This window comes from Martes martes (genome assembly GCF_963455335.1).
Source record: "Martes martes genome assembly, chromosome: 8".
In the NCBI taxonomy this organism is placed as follows: Eukaryota; Metazoa; Chordata; class Mammalia; order Carnivora; family Mustelidae; genus Martes; species Martes martes.
The window spans coordinates 67,450,209-67,464,399 of record NC_137895.1 but is presented as its reverse complement, the minus strand read 5'-3'; the positions used below and the strand labels follow the sequence as shown (position 1 = coordinate 67,464,399).

The 14,191-nt window shown below is 38.0% G+C and overlaps 1 protein-coding gene and 1 pseudogene across 2 annotated transcripts in view; both read right to left on the bottom strand.

Annotated features, from left to right (window-relative positions):
• ITPR2 (inositol 1,4,5-trisphosphate receptor type 2) overlaps positions 1-14,191 on the bottom strand; it is a 485,801-nt gene that overhangs the window by 339,120 nt on the left and 132,490 nt on the right. The window contains exons 14-15 of the mRNA XM_080811707.1: positions 3,847-3,988; positions 1,234-1,395 (exon numbers count right to left, since the gene is read on the bottom strand). Coding sequence (XP_080667833.1) covers positions 1,234-1,395; positions 3,847-3,988 — 304 coding nt within the window. The remainder of the gene's footprint in view (positions 1-1,233; positions 1,396-3,846; positions 3,989-14,191) is intronic.
• LOC308347998 (large ribosomal subunit protein eL21-like) lies at positions 9,294-14,107 on the bottom strand (annotated as a pseudogene). Its single transcript has 2 exons — positions 14,063-14,107; positions 9,294-9,744 (listed from the first exon to the last, which is right to left on the bottom strand). The product of its transcript is annotated as a large ribosomal subunit protein eL21-like (transcript).

Here is a 14,191-nt window from a genome sequence, read left to right as displayed (position 1 = left end):
TTAACAGATTTTTCTTAAAGCAAATTCTTTTTTCTTGCCAAAAAACTTTCAAACTACTAAGAGGCAAAATGTGATGATTAAGAGTCTGGGTTTGAATATTGGCTCTGGTTTTAGCACTGTGTAATCTCTGGCAAGTGATTTAACCTCTCTGTGCTTCAGTTCCTCATCTTACCTGAGTTAAGTTACGAAAAGTGCTTAGAACTGGGCCTGGTAGGAAGTAAGCACTCAACTAACACAACTGACTATTCCCAAATAAATGCCAGCCTCTAGGCCTGACATCCTGGCCTAAGTGGCTCAGCCCAACCTGCCTCACCAGGCCTCTCTCTCTCTCACTAAACTAATCAATGAAATTTACGGAATCCACACTTTTCTCCCAAACTGGCTAAGAGAAACACAGGATGCTAATTTAGGAAATGATAATTAGTTTTTAATAACTTTATATTAAACAAATGCATATTATTAAACACATTGGAAAATATTGTGTATTTTTAAGATAAAAGTGAGACTTAAAAGAAATTTCATTTGCCATTGGCAACTTTTAACTAGAGTCTTAGGTTCCCTATCCTCCACAGTTATGACTCTCTTGGGACAAAAATGCCCTTTTTTAGCACCCATCACTCTCTCTTTATACACCCTTCTTCACTGAAATGCCTGTTCCCATACAATTTATGAAAATGAGTCTCATCCTCCTCAAATACTTCCTTCTCCAAGCATCCTGCCTGGGCACTCAGCCGCACTGAGCTCTCTCTCTCCTCTGAATTCCCAGAATGCTGCCTTTTCTCTCTCGTGTCTCCATTTCGCCTCTCTATGTTTCAGATATAACTGCCATATCTTCACCGCCAGACAAGGAAGTCTTTGGCCTACACGTGAGGATGTGGAACTTCACGTGTGCCTAGAAATGTCAAGAAATGTCTCCCTCCTCTTTATATAACACATCCAGCATGTCTCCTGCCTAGCAAAAGCTAATCCATGCCCGAAGACCTCAGACATCTTCCCCCCAGAGATTCTACTTGTACACAGAAGAATAAACACATACGTCAGCACAAAAATACTTACAGGTCATTTTTGTGTGTTGTCAATATAAAACATTTCATTGCAGAGTGGAAATTCCCATTCCTATTTTATGTATTTGAGAACAGTAACCAAAGAACCTTGCTTTTACTTTAAATGTTAAGCAGAGGCAAAGAAGTTTAACAAAAACGTTAAACAGAGGCAATGACAGCAGCCTCCAACCTGGTTTTTCCGATAGTCCTGTTGTGAATGTCTCAGCACACGGTAACACAGCCTCAGCATATACTTGTAGGGAGCATATCTTTGGTCCCCCAGATCTTCAAGTCTCAGCATTGAGCCTTCTCCTGCCTTCTCTTTAAAGGGTGCTTTGAGAATCCCAAATACCTATTAGGAAAAAACAAACGAAAAAAAAAAACACCTATTCTGATGAATGGAGGTTTATGTTTTACAAATAAATACATCGACTCAAACACACTTTTGTAATATTTGAGTAGAATTCAGGTAAAGGAAAAAGAAGATTAAGGATACAGAACCAACATACTAAGCAACAGAAAAAAATACCTTAAGGACTTAAAGGATTCCTTAAATTGACAAAAACTTTTCAATAAAATATTATTTTTGTTTAGAAATTATATTTTATTAAAATAAGAAATACAGGGGGCACCTGGGTGGCTCAGTGGGTTAGGCCTCTGCCTTCAGCTCAGGTCATGGTCTCAGGGTCCTGGGATCGAGCCCCGCATGGGGCTCTCTGCTCAGCGGGGAGCCTGCTTCCCCCTCTCTCTCTCCCTGCCTCTCTGCCTACTTGTGATCTCCCTGTCAAATAAATAAATAAAATCTTTAAAAAAAAATAAGAAATATAGGGATGCCTGGGTGGCTCATTCGGTTGGGCATCTGCCTTTGGCTCAAGTCAAGATCTCGGGAGCCAGCTGGCATCAGGCTCCCTGCTCAGCAGGGAGTCTGCTTCACCCTCTCCCTCTGCTCTTTCCCCCGCTCGTGCTCTCTCTTTCCCTCTCTCAAATAAATAAATAAAATCTTTTTAAAAAATTAAATTAAAAATATAAAGATGTCGGGTTGTACCAAATTATGTGAACATAATCAAATGAACTACAAAAGTTTCATTTCTGTAGGCTTTATAATTACTTCTATTAATGTTCTATAACTTTCTAAAATCAAAATAATATAAAGGAAACATTTACTTTTCATCTGAAATTGACATCAGAAAATGACCTCCAAGTACTGCCTCCAAACCTCTTTCAGAAAGAGTTCATTTATTGTTCTTGGTACATAACAATGTCGCCAAATCAATGAATGTATCAGGATTCAAATAAATAAAGTGCCACTTGGGCAGCCGGTGGTATGTAATGACTCACATCATACCAAGGTGAGCAGCTGGGAAACAGCTAAAAAGCATTGAGGAATCTAACTCTTTGAGGCAACAGGACAGCAGGTAAGGTCACCCAGGGATGAGCTGGTGGGATGAGTAAATTTTTATGAAGATGCACCTACGGAAGGGCATGAGTATTAATACAAGAAACCAAAACAGAAAGTTCACGAACTACAGTACAAATTAGCGTTTCTTCAATGATTTTATATTCACTAAACCTTGCATTTTATATTTAAAATGCTGAAATAAAAGATTAGACATATGTTGGTTGAAATAATATTAATAAATCATTCGAGGTCCTAAAAGTCCTTGAAATCAAATGTTTTATACAAAAGAATGCTAATGTCAGAAAAGCCTTTGTCTCATTAGATTTGCAACCTTTATTTTCTTTGAGAGAAATGTTGATTTTATATTTTCAGACAATCAGCCATGGAATATTAATTGGCAATATGTCTACTGTTCTCCTTTCCCAACTCCACAAGAACACATATATTAATAACATGATTTTTTTTTTATTTTTTAAGTATCTTCCTTGCAGAAGCCCATTACTGTGTATAGCAATTAACCAAATAAAAAAAACACATAAAATTAGGCATGCCCATATGTGCATATTATCAGGAAGGAATTAATTTACTGGTGTGTTATGAACAATTTCTGAAAGACATAGTATAAGTGCAGCTCTAGACTTCCAGGAAAAAAACTAGAATATTGTACAGAGTACTTGTGAACTGGTTACTAGACTGCCCTACTTTCCCTAGGAAAGAGAGAGACAGAAGTAGGAAGTAGATGGAGATGGCACTTTCCAAGTTATCCTGGAAATTCTACCTAGAAAATTATTCCAGCATGTTTTCTGGAAATAGTCTGACCCTGTAGGTTTTGTGAGAGGTCTGCAGGAAGCTGTCTCTATTATGGCCCCACTGATCCCTGCCTCCTGGAATTTACGCCCTTATGTAATCCTGTCTCCTTAACTGTGGGCTGGAATTACTGACTCCCTCCCAATAGAACACAACAGAACTGATAAGATGTCACTTCTCAGACTGAGTTATAAAAGAGACTGTAACTTCCATCTAGGTGCCTTCTCTTATTCTTTCTTGGATCCCTCATTTCTAAGGAAAGAAGCTTCCCAGTCTCAAGGCAGTCCTACTAGAGGCCTGTGGGAGTGAGCAGGGAAGTGAATCATCTTTGATTCAAGCCTGAGATGACTGCAGCCCCAGGCAACACCTTGACAGGCAACCTTGTGGAAGCCTTTGAGCAAGAACCACCACCTAAGCCATTCCCAGATTCCTAAGCCACTCCCAGATTCAGAAACTGTGTAACTAGTATCTGTTGTTTTCAGCCTGGAAGTCTTGGGGTAGTTTATTACACAGCAATAGTTAACTAACACAAGGACTTCCTTGATACTACAATTCAAAAAAACTAAATATGCAAATATAGTATATGAAAACATTCACCTGTGCCAATATGTTTTGTTCCCTCATTAATTTTTGACGTTCTCGGTTTGGCTTAGTGATAACCACATCCAGAACTTCTTGTCCGTTATTAAGTACATCAGCCACAAAGAAGATGAGGTCTTCCAATAATTTGGTTACAAACCTATCACAAAATGAAAAGGAATTTTTACTCTAATTTTGGAAAATATTTTTTAATAAACACTTAAGGACCGAAACATTAGAACATTGAGAGTATTTTGTAATAAACATTCTTTCACCAACAAAATACCTAATTCAGTTGACATTTACCTAAATCTTTGCAAAGAACACGCCTTCTCCAGCTCCTGCAGCCCCCAGTCCTGCCTCAAGTTTCTAGTCAAGTATTTGCTAAGACAATTACAAAATAAAGCCACATGAGCCCCAACAGGAGATAAGTTGATAGGCTAACACCACCAGATCCTTTTCTATGATTAACCACCAAAGAAGAGTATTTCTGCTTAAGGGAGAACAGCTCAATTTCTAAATTTCTAAATTCAAATCATTTTTCTACTATTGACTCAAACTACAATTCCTAATACTTACCACACTTCTATATCTCCAATGAACAGAACAGGAAAAACCTAAATGATCTGTGAACAGATTCAGAGCAAGAAATCAGCTATTCTAAACTGTTTTTAAACTAGGGATGCCTGGGTGACTCAGTCAGGTAAGCATCTGCCCTTGGCTCAGGTCATGATCTCAAAGTCCTAGGATCGAGTCCCACATCGGGCTCTTTGCTTGTCAATGGGGAGGTTGCTTCTCCCTCTGCCTGCCATTCCCCCTGCTTGTGCTCTCTCTCTATCTCTCTGTCAAATAAATAAAATCTAAAAAAAAAAAAATTTTAATAGTAAAAAAAAAACTGTTCTTGGGGCGCCTGGGTGGCTCAGTGGGTTAAAGCCACTGCCTTCGGCTCAGGTCATGATCCCAGGGTCCTGGGATCGAGCCCCGCATCGGGCTCTCTGCTCAGCAGGGAGCCTGCTTCTTCCCTTCTCTCTCTGCCAGCCTCTCTGCCTACTTGTGATCTGTCTGTCAAATAAATAAATAAAATCTTTAAAAAAAAAAAAACTGTTCTTAAACTATTACCTGATCTACAAAAATCATACCATTCTAAAATCATACACTAATGTTCACCTTTAACTCTACATTTTAGTTATTAAATATTACTTGAATTTCAGAGGCATTTAGAACCTGAAGTATCTTGAAAACCCTTCCTCTCTTAGCTGTCTTGTTTCTCCTTCCTGTTTGCTCTTTATCATGTTCCATATGAGTTTTTAAATGTTTTAATTTTTGAAAAATTTTGTCCAGCAAATACATACACATATATGTATCTATACACTTTAGCATATTATTCACTATTATTAGCATGGTCAATCATGATGACATCAATAAGAAAACTACAATATAAGAGATTCGACAAATCCAGAAAAGTGTAGAATGGATTCAGTTAAGAAATATCTTGATCCATCTCCGATTTACCTCCTAAAAGAGAAAGTTAACTTTCTTGGAGCCGAACAGACATACCCTAATCCAGAATTTAGCCACCTACAGCCAAATTTCAGCCTATTTCCAGGAATCATAAATTCTACTCCAACACTCCAGAGATTCTATGTTTTCTTGGGGTACCTATTTTAAATTTTAACCCAATCTGTTTCTTTTTAAAAATGTGCCTGTGTAGGATTCACTCTCATAACCTTTGAGGGCAACCACAGAAATGTCAACCATGATTTGTGTGCATTGAAATGTGGTGTGAATTTCTTTTGAAATTGTGACTTAATGTCCTCCAAATCATTCTGGTATTCCTAAAAATAAAAATTATTTTCAGCCCAGGTTTCTTCAACCAACTGAAATGAAGTTGAACTTCAGTTGCTATCTGTTCAATCTACAAGTCCAGTTTGAGCATAAATAGATGTATTTTCTTTTAAAATTATTAATATTCTTTGTCTCCTGTTTCAAGTTAAATGTGTTCCGATGTTTAGACATCTAAGAACACAACTGTGGGACAGCTACAAATCACTCTGCTTCAAAGTCTTCCAAATGGCCTCAACTGGGGACAGTTACTGGAGTGACGATCAATTAACAGTCTTAATGGAGGATCACTATACATTAGTCCTGCTTACACAGCCTGGTTCCTCTGCTGATGGGGCAATGGAAGGCAAGAAAACCAATCTTACCTCTTAACCTCTGAAACTTTTTTCCCCTTTTTCACCTCAAGCACCCCAGCTGTGGCAAAGCAACTGGGTTTTTTCAGTTTAGATCAAATTCCCATTCTATACTCAGAAGTGGTTTGTCCTACTAAATCATTCAATCTTATTTGCTTGTACTAAAGACTTTTGTGAGACTTTGTCATACATGGAAATGATAACTAAAATATATTGTTTGAAAGATATACCTAAAAAAATAAAAAGCTCTGTGGATTAGGAACAAAATAAGAAAAACACAGCAAGGGGTACCCAGATGGCTCAGTAAGTTAAGTGTTTGCCTTTGGCTCAGGTCCTGATCCTGGGGTCCTGGGATCGAGTCCCACATGGGGCTCCCTGCCCAGCAATGAGCCTACTTCTCCCTCTTCCTCTCCCCCACCCCCCACTTGTACTCACTCTCTCTCAAATAAATAAATCTTAGGAAAAAAAAAAAGAAAGAAAGAAAGAAAAGAAAAAACACAGTGATAAGCAAGGATACTGTTCAATCCTTGCCAGATAACTGGGACTAAAAGCACATGGTAGGGAACTAAGCTGAAGACATGAAAACAGGTATTAAGGGAGGTTTTCCACCTCTTAAAAGAACCTTAAAACTTGGTGGCTCCTTTTTAGCTCTGGCTATGCAGTGGTAGCAGGAAAGAGAGGAAACTCATGACAGGACTGGACCTCACCACCTGTGATCTCAACAGCTGAGCCTCAAATTACCACAGGACTCGGACTCTTAGTCCTCAGTTTCACTCCTCAACTAGCTGAGACGTGTGGAGGCAACCGTGAAACTGATAGAGGAGAAAAGCAAATGAAAAGAAAGGAAAAGCAAAACCACACACCTAAGAAGAGCCTGCATATTCAAATTCCAAAGCACAAGGGGAAAACGGACATGAAGCCAGACCCACCACATGTAAAAATCAAGAGGCCAGGCCACTGGGTGGTCCAGTCTGTGAAGTGTCTGACTCGTGATTTTGGCTCAGGTCATGATCTCATGGATCATGGGATCGAGCCCCATGTTGGGCTCTGTGCTGGGCATGGAGCGTGCTTGAGCTTTTCCCTTTCTCTCTGCCCTCACCCCACTCATTCTCTTTTGAGCGCTCTCTTCTCCCAAATAAATAAAAAAGCCTTTAAAAGAAAATCAAGAGGCCAATTCATTACCAACAAAATGCATGTAACAGAACAATTTCGAAATGATTTTTAAATAAGTTTTTTCCATCACCAAAGAGATTAAGAAAGCAATTATATAACAAAAAAGACAAACATATCTTAAAAAGGCAGATATGAATGAAAAGGTGGATACGCAAGAGAACCAACAGAAAACTGAGAAATAAAATTATAATCATTTAAATAAGAATCTAATTCATGAAGTTAAACTATTCTGCACACTTTCTAAGAAAAAATAGTGATTCGTAAGAGAATATCAAAAATCAATCCAGAAAGCAGCACAGAGAGATTTAAAAAGGAAAATTGTAAAAAGAAAGTCAAGAGATAAAGAGGATAAATTAAGAGGCTCAAACATATGTTTAAGAGGAGTTCTGAGAGAGGAAAGAGGGAAAAAATGAAGAAGTAGCATTTGAAAGAAAATGGCTGAAAACTTCAGAATTAAAGGAAAACATAAGCACACAGAGTAAAAGCATACCCTAAATGTTAGTTGGGAAAAACAAAAGTTAAATTTCCTTATGTTTAAAAAATAAAAGGTTTTTTTAATGAACTCACAGAAGATTGCCAGACGTGAAGTGAAAGGTAAAGGGAGTGAGTGAAATAGGTGAAGAACCTCAAAAAGTACAAACTTCAAGTGATACAATAAATAAGTCCTGGGGGTGTAATGTACAGCATAGTGGCAATAATTAAAAATACTCTATCATATATCCAGCAGTTGCTATCAGAGTAAATCTTTAAAGCTCTCATCACAAGAAAATAAAATTTCTCTAAGTCTATATGGTGACAGATGTTAACTAGACTTACTGTAGTGACCATATCATGATATACACAAATATCAAGCAATTATGTTGTACACCTAAAATGAATATAATGTTGTATGTCAACTGTACCTCAATTTTTTTTTAATGCATTAGAAATTTCCTTGTAAATATACCAGAGTAAAACTTCAGGACATCAAAGACATAGAAAAAAATGTACAAAATTACCAAAAGGTAAAGAATAAAAGGTCAATAAAGTAAAAATTCCATCAGCAAAAGACTTCTTAATGAAAACAAAATATGTCCAAAAATAATTACATTATAACCTCAAAATACCAAGGGAAAATAACTGTCAAGCTAACATTCTATAGATAGTTAAAGTAGCACTTAAGAGTAGCAGCAAAATAAATACATTTTCATAGATTCAAAAATTCAGAGGATTTAAAACCCATAGATCCTGACCGAACAGCTTTAAAGAATAAATTTCAGCAAAAAGAAAAGTGAACCCAGAGAGAAAATGTGAAAAGCAAGAAATAAAAGCAAGCAGAAGAGGTAAAATATAACAAGAAATACAATTCATAGTAAAAATAGTTTTAAAAAATAAAAAATTTAATGAAAAAGTGGTATATCATAATTTATAGGATACATCTACTTCTTTGTAGGTATCAACTATTATAAAATGAAAATTTTAAACAAAAATAATTAACACAGAACTATGGTTCTAGACAAATATTCCAAGAAAGATGTGAAGGAGAGTATCAGTGCATTTTCTCCCATGAGCAAAAAGTACTTTTCTCCCACGAGCAAAAGAAATAAATATTTAATAGCTTCAAATTTTATAGGAAAGAATATGCAGTTATGCAGTTAAAATGAATGGCAAGAATGTAAGGGCAATTGCTAAAGAATAGCAACATGACCGAAAGCTTTTAAACCAGTGCAGGATAAAGAAAAATGGGGAGAATATATAAATTTTATCACTCTAACAGAAAGCAAGAAGGTAGAGGGAAAAGAAAAAAAAAAAAACTACACTAAAGAAAAAAATTAGAGTAAATCCAAACACATTATTTCTTTTTTTTTTTTTAAGAGAGATTTTATTTATTTATCTGAGAGAGAGAGAGAGAAGGAGCAGGGGGAGAAGCAGACTCCCCGCAAGGAGGGAGCCCAGGATCATGACCTGAGCCGAAGGCAGACATTTAACTGACTGAGATACCCAGGCACACCTAAACACATATTTCTTAAATGAAAAATGATTTAAAGACTATCAGATTCGATTTTTATTTTATTTATTTATTTATTGGCCTCAGGTCTTCTATTTTTTTTATACTTATCATGCTGTGAGTTCATAGGGAATGGGTTCCAGGAGCTCAGGCTCCCTTCTATTGGTTTTCACAAAGTGTGTTTCTCTGGGTGGGATAGGCTGGAGCTTCCTTTGAACCCAAGTACCTTTCTCTTCTGTTTCCTTCTTTTTCTGTTCATTTTCCTTCATACTGTGCAGGCAGCTATCTCTGCTCTTTGAGTGCTCAATATGCATTAATCCTCTTGGCAACAGTCTTACCCTTGTTGGTTTACAACAATGCCAACAGCGCGCTGGGAAACGTTGTAGACTCTTCCAGCTTTGCCATGGTAACATGTGTGGGTGTTCCTTTTTGAACAGTGCCCGTTCCCTTGATGTTCACAAATCGTATAGTTGCATGTACGTGGCCATAGGAACCACTCCATGTTTTCTAAAAGGCCTAGAGAATATAGCGGGGGCCCCTCCTCTTTCTCTTTATGTTGGTCTTTTTGAAGAATTACTGGAAGATGGGGACCCAGATGAAAGGAATCCAATTAGGTGAGGAGTTAAAATGGTGGAGTAGTAGGGAGACCCTATGCTTGTCTTTTCCCTCGAACACACCTAGATAAGTATCAAATCGTTCTGAACACCCAAGGAATCGATCTGAGAACTGAGAGCACAAACTATACAACAAGAGGGAGAAAAGAAAAGGATCAGATCAGATTTTTAAAGTCTAGCTCTCTGAGGGCGCCTGCGTGGCTCAATCAGTTAGTGTCCAACTCTTGATTTCAGCTCAGGTCAAGATCTCAGGGTCATGAGATGGAGCCCCACGTTGGGCTCTGTGCTCAGCGGGGAGTCTGCTTGAGATTCTCTCCTTCTCCCTCCATTTCCCTCTGCCCCTCCCCCACCACTCACTCTCTGTCACTCTCAAATAAATAAATAAATATTTTTAAAAATTCATAATAATAAATAAAAAAACAAAATCTAGTTCTGTGCCGCTCACAGGAGACATTACTAAAACAAAATGACCGGGAAATCTGAAATAAACTGATACTCAAAAAGCAGCTTTAGACACATACTCAACAGAAGATAGCTAGTGTAGCAACGGTATAATCAGGCAAATAAAATCTAAGGACAAATGACATTGCTAAGGAAGATACGAACTTTGAATTACAAGGATATCCGATCTGAAAAAGCAAACAAACAAGGATATCAGATGTGGTGATTCCATGTGGAATGACCACTATTCTAGATCCTGAGTTTCTATCGTGAGGAATTAGAACCAACCTCAAACCAGTAAACTGCATAAAAACATGGCCATGGGCTGCTTTATTCACTGCAACACTATGAGCATGTGTGCCTGCTGCATGTCACAGCGCTTGGCGTGTACCAGGAGTTCGATATACACGAATTAATTACATCTCTGAACTATAAATGCTGCTGAGGAAGCCCACATCTTTTTCTCTACCCTCGGAGGTAAAACACGGTGCAGAGATTCTGGTTTAGGACTGTATGCGTCACTATTTCCAGCTCTGAACAGCAGTTAACCCCACTCCATGCTCCCTCCTCTCCCACCCCCTAATATGTTCCCAATACTCTCTATTTTGTTGGTGCAACTTTGTGCAGTAAGATGAGAAAATTCCACTGAAAAATGTCTGAGGTTGAGGCTCTTGGAGCATAGTGGTTTGTGCCTCTAGAGGCCATCCTAGGGCGAGTGAAGTGGTAGCCACGAGTGAGAATTCAAACAATGCTGGCATTTTGAGCTAGATCTGCAATATTCTAACACCTTCCCTCTGACCTTGTCTCATTCTCTCTGGTTTGAGTAAAAGAAGATCTAATAATAACTTCATTCTCTAGAGGGGAAAAAAGTCAGAGTTGTGAGGTATTTTCAAAAGAATTTTATATTGAATTCTAAAACAGAGAAAATAATGTAAATGCATTCAAGTATGCCAATAAGTTCCACTGTCCTGACAGGCAGCTTTGAATGAATTTCGGTGGGAGATGACTTTCCTAAAATTACTAAATTAAAATCAATAATTGCAACTTGATATTTCTTGGGCATATTTCTCTTTCTTCTGATGTTTCTTTCTTACTCTAAAAAACCTGGGGAAAGAAGCAGGGAAAATAAAAACACATGATCCCTGCTCAGTCCTGGGTCCAGCACCTTCCTTCAAGAATCATGAGGGGGAGGGACGCCTGGGTGGCTCACTCGGTTAAGCGTCTGCCTTCAGCTAAGGTCATGATCCTAGGGTCCCAGGATGGAGTCCCGCATCAGTCTCCTTGCTCAGCAGGGAGCCTGCTTCTCCCTCTGCCTGTTCTGCCTGCTCTCCCCCCTGCTTGTGCTCTCTCACTCTCTCTCTCTCTCTCTGTGTTAAATAAATAAATAAAATCTTAAAAAAAAAAAAAAAAAAAGAATCATGAGGGGGCAAGATTCTCTCTGGCAGAAACTGACAAGCAACTTGCTCCCGGTTACAACCAGCTATGGGTGGGGGGCGGGGGGGGTGGGCTCATATCTGCTCTTTACTTGTCCTTTTCCTCAAGAAACACCTTACTATTAGCAAGGGAGAATTTTTAGGTGAGGCTGAGTAAATTTCTGTGCATATATGAGAGTGACAGAGACAAAGATATGGATTCATCAAAAGGAAGCACTGACAGACAAGTAACAGGCAGATAAAAAGTGTTATCTGATGATCCAGCTCGGATATCTCATTGTCTATAGTCCAGAAGAGTGGAGCAGTTGTGTCAGCTTTTGGCCTTCGTTCATTTTTTCCAATGAGATTTGAGGTACAATTGAATATACAAGAGTTATTTTCAAATTCACATTTCTGAGCAGAAAAACAGAGGTAAGAACAGAAAGTAAGCGGAGAAACAGGTATTCCATTTGTTTGCCTATTTGTGATGTTTTTCTACAGATAGTGGTGGGAAGAAGCAAGTTGGATTTTTGTTCCTTTGTATTATAAGATACATCTAAGGGTGCATAAAACATAAATGTTTAGTTGTGGAATACCTCTAAGGTGACCCCATAAAGCCACCACCCAGAGCAGGAAATTGGACATGGCAGGAGCCTCCTTGAATCCCTTCCCTCTCAGGAAAACACCACCCTGATTTTTGTGACAGTTATCTTCTTGCATTTCTTTATAGTCCTGCCAATTGCTTAAGCACTCCAAAGAAACAGAATTTCACTTTGCCTGCTCTTGAACTGTAGAAATAGTATCACAGTGAATGTATCTGTGTCTAGTCCTTGCTCAGTCTGAAGTTTATTGGATTTATCCATGTTGTTACACATAGGTGTAGTTCATTTATTGTCATTGCTATACTGTATTCCATCACGTGAATGTACCAAATTTGCATTCATCTACTCAACTGGTGACAAACATTGGATGGTTTTTTAAGTCTGGGGTTGTTGATAATAAGGCTGTACGTTCTGAAACAGGTGTCCTGGTGCACGCGTGTAGGGGTTTCTTTTGGACAGATGCTCAAAAACGTGAAGTCTAGGAGAAGAACTGGTGAGTCATGGATCATGTGTATGTGTGCGCATGGGTGGTAAGAACGTGTATGAGATCTACCCCTTAACAAATGTTTAAGTGCACAATACAGTACTGTTAGTTATAGGCACAATGTCGTACAACAGATTACCGTGTATAAATGAAAGTTTATACCTATTAAACAAGAACTCTTCATTCCCCCCTTCCCGTCAGCCCCTCCCTAGCAACCACCATCCTACTTACTCTGTTTGAGTTGGACTATTTTGCAGCATTGTTAACAATAGCCAAGATACAGGAACAACTTAAATGCCCATTGATGGATGAGCATTTAAAGAAAATGTTACTTTATATATACAATGGAATATTATTCAGCTTTAAAAAAGAAGGAAATGCTGTCACATGTGACAACATGGGTGAACCTAGAAGGTATCACACTATGTGAAATGAGCCAGTCACAGAACACACACCGCTTGTTTCTACTTATACGGGGAGTGATTTCTTTTACTTTGCAAGAGACCGTCAAACTATTTTCCAAAGTGGTTATACCAATTATCATCTCCCCAGCTGTGATGAGAGTTCCAATGTAGGAATGCCTGGGAAATTGGCAAGAAGCTTTTTCTTGTTCAGATGTAAAGGTTCGTAACAGATCATCAAGAAAGGAACTATAGAGAGTGCTTGTGTTCTGGGACACTGAAAACATACAGACTTTAAAACCACACATAATCAAATCCCCAATTACGTAAAATTAGGATAATGTCCATCTCAGGACTACTCGAAGGAACAGATAAAATAGATTTACAGTACTGACACAAAGTAGGAATGATAAAATTGACAGCTATCAGTAGTACTCTCCTTCTCAACTATCTCCAGAGCCAGAGTTGAAAAATCAAAGATCCAGTTTCTCTGTGGGACAAGGGCAGAGTGCTAGACCTTGCAGATTGTTTTCTCGTGTATTTATTTGGTGGTACCAGAGTAGAAAAAAGTGTCTTGAATAAATAAGAATGCCAAATCACAAAACTTCTTTTAGAAATTTTTGAACCCTTAAAATAAGAAGTAATAATAAATAAATAAGAATACCAAAATATGAAACTTCTTTTAGGACTTTTAGAACTCTTTATAATAAGAAATAATAAAAATAAATAAGAATACCAAAACATGAAACTTCTTTCAGGACTTTTAGAACTCTTAAATCCAAGAAATTAAATGAAGGACAAGTCTTTTATGAAACATTTAAAAGGAAAGATCGGCAAGTAAAAAAACAACTGTCTTAAAACTAAGCCAAAATGGAAAAAGTGAATATTCCACCAGATTTTAATGTCACCATTTTCATTCACTTACCATGATCTGCTCGTTTGGAAGCAGGTGTGCTGCTATGGAGACCATTCTAAATATTCCCTTTGAGTCATTCATTCACTTGAGGTTTACCACAAGAGTTGACAATTGACTCTTAATGATTTAAGAGCCATC